The 8,497-nt window shown below is 38.0% G+C and overlaps 1 protein-coding gene across 4 annotated transcripts in view; it reads right to left on the reverse strand.

Annotated features, from left to right (window-relative positions):
• The window catches only part of RAPGEF6 (Rap guanine nucleotide exchange factor (GEF) 6), a 274,324-nt gene that overhangs the window by 139,432 nt on the left and 126,395 nt on the right, over nt 1–8,497 (reverse strand). For all 4 annotated transcript variants that reach the window (XM_006899057.1, XM_006899058.1, XM_006899060.1 and 1 more), the window contains exon 7: nt 1,524–1,655. In XM_006899057.1, coding sequence (XP_006899119.1) covers nt 1,524–1,655 — 132 coding nt within the window. The remainder of the gene's footprint in view (nt 1–1,523; nt 1,656–8,497) is intronic.

Here is an 8,497-nt window from a genome sequence, read left to right on the forward strand (position 1 = left end):
GTTTCTCATTAGCACAATCAAGTGTTCTGTGATTCCCATTCTTCTCAGAATCAGCCATAGTTTGTTATGATCTACACAGCCAAATGCCTTTGCATAGTCAATGAAACACAGATAGACATTCCTCTGGTACTCCCTGCTTTCAGCTAAGATCCACCTAACATTAACTACAATATCCCCAGTACATGACCTCTTCTGAACCCAGCCTGTATCTCTGGTAGTTCTCTGCTGATGTGCTGATGCAGTCATTTTTGACTAAAAGAGGCACATCAAGTGCAATTTTTTGTTTTCTAGGAAATGAAAATATATTGTGTTCATCTTGTAAGGGAGTTATTCCTTTGACATTCAGGATATTTGGCAAGGACACTTGCCCATAGTGTGTTCAATCATAAAAGAAACCTCTTATAAGGTAGAATGAATTGTAGAAATCTTTCGAAGTGAAAAAAAAGATCTATATAAAATTGGAAGGGGGATCGCCATCCAAAGAATAATGAAACACAGAAGACCTCCAACTACACCAGTGGAAAGTACAAGTGCTTAAAAGAAACCCTGGCCAGCTAACAGAGGCTCATCATGTGTGTACTTACTATTCATTACCATAGTGTCATAAATTACTCATAACTGAACCTCAGGAAGTTTTCAGAGGATGCAAAGAGGAGCGTAAATAAAGGCTGCAGAAGATGAAGAACTATAGCATTCTATTAAGAGTCCATCTCAACATTAAGAAGAAAAAAAAATCCTCAATACTGGACCAACAGACAACATCATGATGTTGTTAGGTATTAAGTCAGAATCAACCCATATTTGATCCTCCAGTGGGTTTTCAGTGGCTGTAAATTGCTCAGAGTGAGACTGTCCATCTTGCTCCCATGGAGCCGTGTAGCAGTTGGAAGATTTGAACCATATGTCTTTGTATTAGCAGCACAACTCCCTTATTACAAAGCCACCAGAACTGTTGTTGATATGTACTGTCAATTGCTTTAGACTCATAAAAATCTGTAATTCTAAAGACACAAAGTTCATATAAACCAAATGCTCCACAGAAGAAGGATGGGCAATAGGCAATAACCTTCCTTATGATTAAGTGCCTCTGAAAAACCCTCTGGCAGGTGAGCTATGGGTTAGTTCCAACTCAATAGCACACAATAACAACAATCTTTACTGAAGTCAATCGCCCACATCTTTCCCCTTCAGAGTCTCTGGGTAAGTTATATCCACCAACCTTTAAGTCAGCAGGAAAGTGCTTAACTGTTCTATCAGCAGGACTTCTAATACTCATCTAACATTTCTAATACTCATCTAACATTACTTTTCAAAAAATAGACTCAGAGCTTTGGGAAGATTAACAGTATTAAGCATAATAAAAAAATATGTTTGCATGGGATTTACTTTCAGGCTTACCTTCTATAAAAAGCAAACTATTCATTTTCCAGGATAAGGAGTGTTTTTTAAATAAATAAATCTGTGGTATTAATTAAAAACAAACAAAAAGTAAAAAGTACAGCACACAAATCCCAATATATTACCTGATAGATATCAGATAAACTGCTGCTCCCAGAGTCACTTGCGATGCTACAACCAGACTGACTAGAAGACACATGAGTCACCTGAGGATGAGGGTTGTCTGTGAGGTGCATCTTGGTAAGATCGGCAGGAAGCTAAAGAAGAAAAAGAATTTAATTATTCTAAGTACCAAACTTACCCTTTTTCAGAAGTTCTAGAAATTCTTCTGCAACAAACGATACTGCTGTAAAATCCCACATCTAACCTAAATTCTCCATTCTTATACAAAATCTTTTGAGGTGATTTTAAGAACTAACTTAGTAATCTCTGAAATTATTAGGTAAGTCTAAATTGGTAGGTTTACTGAAAAATTACAAAACAGATTTTCATTACTTGGCCTTACTTGGCCTGCCTTCCCAACAAATACATTTAGGTATCTGATATTAAATTATCAGGATATTAGGAGTATTCTTTAAAAAAGTAGGTGTAAAGAAGGAAAAAATTAGCTGTTTGTACTATTAAGCTCTTAGCATGTGTACATACAAAATGATTGCTGAAAACAGAAAAAAGCGCCAGCAGTATCACAGAATAAAGTGCAGTACCTGAGGCTATGATTTAAGAAAATAATAATTGTTTGCCTTCAATATTATTAAGTTTCACAAGCACCTTCACTCTGTAGTATGTGTTAACTTTCTATTGGTCTCTGAGAAAGTTATTAGTCATTATCCTCAATTAGTCCTCAAAGAATTAATAAATGCAAGAGACTAAAAAATATATTAAATGTTTACTTTGGAATAGTCAGACTCTCATCAGAGAGGTAGACTGAGAGAGGAAGAGATAAAGGAGTAAGAAAGAGAGGCAAATGAGAGACCCAGAAGGGGTCCAGGACAGAACCACCAGTGGCTAACTGAAGGGTCAAAAGGAGCCTATCTTGAGGGTGATGAGAGGAGGCCTGTTAGAGCTGTTCTGCACTGAAGTAGTGAGACTCTGCCTAAATGCTTCCTATCTTGAGATGTGCATCTACTGACTCTAAGTTGTATCCTGTTCATTAATGAGCCACTTAATTGTAGTTATGGTCTGCAAATTATGTAGAATTTAATAGATTATCAAAACAAAGAGAAGTAGAGAGTGCCAATGACGGGACAGCTGACGTCAAAACCAGAAAAAACTGAGGGTAGAGGCATGTCTAGCCTCTGTGTGGTGAACTCAGTTACTATCATCCTTAAGGTTAAGGAGGTTTGATGACACCATTTCACAGTTGCACAATTTTTTATTTATATATATATATATATTTAAAACATGTTGAATTGAAACTGTTACCATATAAATAATTTTTCACCTTTACTTCTCTGGTTAGGGCAATACCCTACAGAGTATACCACCAGAGTCCCCTGCTATCTGTGTGTGTGTGTGCTTGTGTGTATATATACCTATTTAAAAACTACAATAACAAAACATGCACTTACACATAACTTCTCCTTCTGTCTGATGGTAGGTTTGGTACTCAAAAGGATGGGGCAAAAGGTGGAAGGAAAGAGAAAAGAAAGTATTATGTATCAAAATTATTTGGATTTTAAGACTGTCTTTCTCATTAAAAAAAACAACAAACCTTTATTCTTAAAAAGAAGGTTGACAAGTTGAGAGGCACTTGTGATGGCCATTGGTTAAAAGTACAAAAATTCCACAGTAAGCCTGGAAGAACCATGCTTTGAATTAAAACCTTTAAGAGGATACTCCAGGAATAAGTGCATGCTGAAAGGAAATGGAATAGATTTTATCTGCAAAATATAAAGCTGATAAAGTAAGCATTTGCATCTAAGAAGTTGAAAAAATTCTAAACTCAAGTGTAAGAAAATGAGCAAACTATAAAATGGGACAAAGATCTGAACACTGTATACACAGTATACAGAAAGCAAGTAAGTAAACTCTAATAAACCATTCAACACATGTCATTAGCAACATAAATAATAAAATCCACTCCATAATACATCAATTACAATAGAATACTATTCCAATACTATATGCAGAACAAGACTATCTGGGAGGCTGGGCTCTATGCGGATAAATGTGGCATCAGAATTGGAGGAAGGCTCATAAACAATCTGTGTTATGTAGATGATACAACCCTGCCTGCTGAAACTGAGGAGGACCTGGAACACTTTCTGCAGAAGGTCAAGGACTGCAGCCTTCAATATGGATTGAAGCGCAACATCAAGAAAACAAAGATTCTCACCACTGGGCCGAACGGCAGTATCATAATAGTTGATGAGGAGATTGATATGGTTAACAGGTTTAGTTTGCGTGGCTCCAAAATCAACACTCTTGGTACCAGCAGCAAGAAATTAAAAGACAAATTGCGTTGGGAAAGTCTGCTGTCAGAAACCTCTCCAGAGTACTGAAAAGCAACTATGTCAGTCTGGAGACTAAGGTACACCTGATTGGGCCCATAGTCTTTGCAATTACTTGCTATGCACCAGAAAGCTAGACAACGACTAGGGATGATAAAAAGAGAATTGATGCCTTTAAGCTGTGGTGCTGGAGAAGAGTATAGAATTATCATGGACTGCTAGGAGAACAAACAGGTGAGACCAGGATTCTTCTTGGAGACAAGGATTCTTAAGTTCTGTCTGACTTATTTGGGATATGTTGTAAGGAGGGACCAGTCCTTGGAGAGGGATGTCATGCTTGGGAGGGTGGAGGGACAGCACAAGAGATAGACTGATTCACTGACTTGGGGTAATGGGGTGTAGGTATGTCACAGACAATAAGATTGGCACAGGATTGAGCAAGGGTTAGGGCTATGTGTGTATAGGGTCGCTATGAGTTGCAGACGGATTGATGGCACACAATAACAACTACTATTCCAAAAGATGAGACTCACCCATGAATGGAGGTAAAAAAGCATCCCACAATTAAATATAATATGAAACAATGTTACACCACTATTTGTCCTGGTTAGTTCTTCGTAACATAAGCAATTTTGAGGGGGGAGTTAAAAAAAAATCTTTCAAAAAGGAGCCTGTTTTATTCATGGCCACAGTTTTTTTTGACTACTTGTTATGAATCTGAAAACTGAACGATGACAAAGGATAAAAGAATGACAATTTATGAGATAATGAGTACTTCTCTCCAACACCCCCTGCAGTTTTAAGAGTGTGATTCTGGAAGCATGGATGATGAAACTCTATCTCAAACACTTTGAGCATGCTATTTAGAAGGAGCCAGTCCTTGAAGAAGGACACATTACCTGGTTATTGTTAAGAGAGGAAGACAGTAAGATGGAGTGACACAGGGACTGCAGTAATGGGTTCAAGTGTATCAGGGATAGTGGGATGGCACAAGATAGGGTACAGTTCAGATGTTTTTCATAGGCTCACTATGAGTTACAACTGATTCTATGGCACATACGACATTTCAACAACATATCATACAGTATACTCTCAACTTATTTCCCACCCCCCCCACTCCAGTATTCTTATTAATATCCTGCTGGTGGAAGAAATAACATTTCAGGCCAATCCTTATTCATCTAAACAAGGAATATATGTAAAAAAAGTGTGCTATATCTACGTATGTCCACTAGAGATGCTTTCAGTATAGAAAAGGGAAAGGAGGACTCTTGAATTTGGATGAAGATGTAGTTCTATAGGACAAAATGTCGCTAGATGCTGGGAAATTGGCTTTACTTCATAGCCATCTCATGTGCAACAAAATTAAACACTGGCTGGTCCTACACTGTCTGCCTCCTCAACTGTTGCTATGTTGCACCTACTGTTACAGCCACTGGGTCAATTCCTCTTGTTGAGCGTCTTCTCCATTTTTTGCTGACCCTTTACTAAGCATGACATCTTTCTCCTGGGACTAGAGTATACTGATTAACATGCTCAAAGTACATGACAGGAAGTCTCATCACTCTCTCTTCTAAGGAACATTCTGGTGCACTTCATCCAAGGTGGATTAGCTCCTTCTTCTGGTACTCTATGGTGTATATTTAATATTTTCTACCACATCATAATTCAAAGGCATGGACTCTTCTTCAGTCTTCCTTACTTGTTCAATTTGCAGATGCTATGTCAGGTGATGGAAAATGCCATGGCCTGGGTCATGCGTGTACTCCTTAACAGTACATATCAACAACCTGACTCTAAGAGGCTGCTTTAAACCTATGCAATATGCTGTTCAAACTGCTGACTGCTGCTTTAATGGATCTTAGTTATAGCACAAATAAAATGAAACATCAAACTTTTCTGTGTTTATCATGATGCTGCTTACTGATCCAGTTGTGAAAATTATCTGCATATTAGTATGATCCACACACAGTTATACTGATCAATAAATACAAGTGTGCATAATTCTGGTAATATATGCTTTTAGCCAAGATCATCTGACATCAGCAATGTAATTCTCCATTTCATGGCATCCTGAATCTATTTTTAAGTTCTAGCAGCAATATAAATTAAAAAATTATCTACCACACTGTCAACAAATGAATGGATAGAAAAACTGTGGTACATTCAAACAACAGAATATTACACAGCTGAAAAATAACAAATTTGTACAACACTGCATAACATGGGTGTCTGGAAGGCTTGCTAAGTGAAATAAGACAAACACTGCGTAACAGGAAAAAAAAGGAAAAGAGTAGCCAGATAATGAACACTGTATTGGAACACATAAAGGAATGGACTCTCTGAAAGGAACGTATGAGAAGGCATTATGCTGTTGTTGGTGTTATGTGCCTTCGAGTCATTTGTACAACAGTCCTAAACCCTGCTCTGTCCTGTGCCAATCTCACTGTCTCCGACAGACCCACCCCGATTACCTGAGTCAATGAATTAATCCACCTCATAGAGGGTCTTCCCCTCCTGTGCTGTCCTTCCACCCTTCCAAGCAAGACGTCCTTCTCCAAGGACCGGTCCCTCCTTGCAACATGTCCAAAGTATGTCAGATAAAGCCTCAGAATCCTTGCCTTCAAGGAGTAGCACGGTTTAACCCTCTCCAGGGTGAACTTGTTCATTTTCTTGGCAGCCCATGGTATATTCCATACTCTTCTCTAGCACCACAGCTCAAAGTTATTAACTCTCCTTCTATCCTCCCTAGGCACTGTCCAGCTCCCTGACGCAAAGCAAGTGATTGCAAAGACCATGGCCTATATAAGGTGCACCTTAGTCTCCAGAGTGCCCTTCAGTACTTTGGAGAGGTCCCCAACAGCAGACTTTCCTACCGCAATACGTCTTTTTGGCTCCTGGTATCGAGAGTGTTGACTGTGGAGCCAAACAAACTAAAGCTGTGAACAATCTCAATTTCTTCACCATCCATCCTGATGCTGCCAATTGGCCCAGTGTGAGAATCTTTGTCTTCTTGATATTGAACCTCAATCCATATTGAAGGCTGCAGTACTTGACCCTCTGCAGCAAGCACTGGAAAATCCAACACCCTTTCCTGATTAAAACACTCAAAAAAATAGGATTAGAGGGGAATTTTTTCAACATAGTAAATAGTATATATCCAAACCAGAGAACCAACATTGTTCTCAATGGAGAGAGGCTAAAGGCATTCCCTTTAAGAACAGGAACTAGAAAAGGATCTATCAAATCATCTCTCTTATTCAATATTGTATTGGAAGTCTTAGTGATAACAGTAAGACAAGAGAAGGAAATAAGAGCTATCCAAACCAGGAAAGAAGAGGTAAAATTATCTCTATATGCAGATGATATGACAGTATACTTAGAAAACTCTAAAAACTCAGCAAGAAAACTACTGTACATAGTTGACCGATTCAGCAAAGTGGCAGGATACAAGATCAACATACAAAAATCAGTTGGATTTCTCCACAGTGGCAAAGAGAATGCAGAGCTGTAGCTAAGAAAAACAATACCCTTTTCACAATAGCTAACCACAAGATTAAATACTTGGAGGACATCTAACCAGAAGCGCAAAGGATCTATTCAAAGAAAATTACAAAACATTAAAATTACAAAACTATAAAAACCAAAAAGAGACCTGGAGAAATGGAAGAATATTCCTTACTCTTGGACAGAAGACTTAACATTGTGAAAACGACCATTTTCTACCAAAGGCAATTTACACATTCAACACAATCCCTATACAAATACCAATCCCATGCTTCAATGAGATGGAAAAGGCAATCTCTAATTTCATTTGGAATGGAAAAAGGCCCTGAATAAACAAAGCACTCCTTAAAAGGAGAAACAAGGTAGGAGGCATCTCACTTCCTGATTTCAAATCCTACTACACTGCTGTGGTGATCAAGACTGTGTGGTGCTGGTACAATGACAGAAACAAAGATCAATGGAACAGAATTGTGAATCCAGAAATCAGTCCATCTACCTATGGTCAACTGATTTTTGACAAGGAGATGAAATCAGTTAAGTGGGGAAATGACAATCTTTTTAACAAATGGTATTGGCAAAATTTGAAAACTATCTGCAGAAAACTCGAGCAAGATCCCATACCTGACTCCATACAAAGAAATCAACTCAAAGTGGATCATGGACCTAGGACTAAAACCAAGGACTATAAACTTTATTAAGGAAAAGCTTGGAAGAACACTAAAAGTCCTAATACACAAATAAACAGTCTTCCAAGCATCCTGAAAAATCTACAACCAGGAGAGGATAAAATAGATGAATGGGACCTTCTAGGAATCAAATCCCTATGCACATACAAAAACTTCTCTAACAGGGTAAAAAGGGAAGCCACAGACTAGGAAAAAGTATTTGGTAATGACATGTCAGGTAAGGGACTTATTATCTATAATTTATAAAATACTTGAATACCACAACAAGATAAAGGTAAATAATCCAATTGAAAAATGGGCACAGGATATGAACAGACACTTCACCAAAGAAGACATTCAGATGGTGAACAAACACATAAAGAAGTGTTCAAAATCCCTAGCTCTAAGAGAGATGCAAATCAAAACAACTATGAGATATCATCTCACCCCAGTAAGAATAGCAAAATTTAACAGAAC

The sequence above is a fragment of the Elephantulus edwardii genome, unplaced genomic scaffold, assembly GCF_000299155.1.
Source record: "Elephantulus edwardii isolate Elephantulus edwardi_28Jun2011 unplaced genomic scaffold, EleEdw1.0 scaffold00245, whole genome shotgun sequence".
In the NCBI taxonomy this organism is placed as follows: Eukaryota; Metazoa; Chordata; class Mammalia; order Macroscelidea; family Macroscelididae; genus Elephantulus; species Elephantulus edwardii.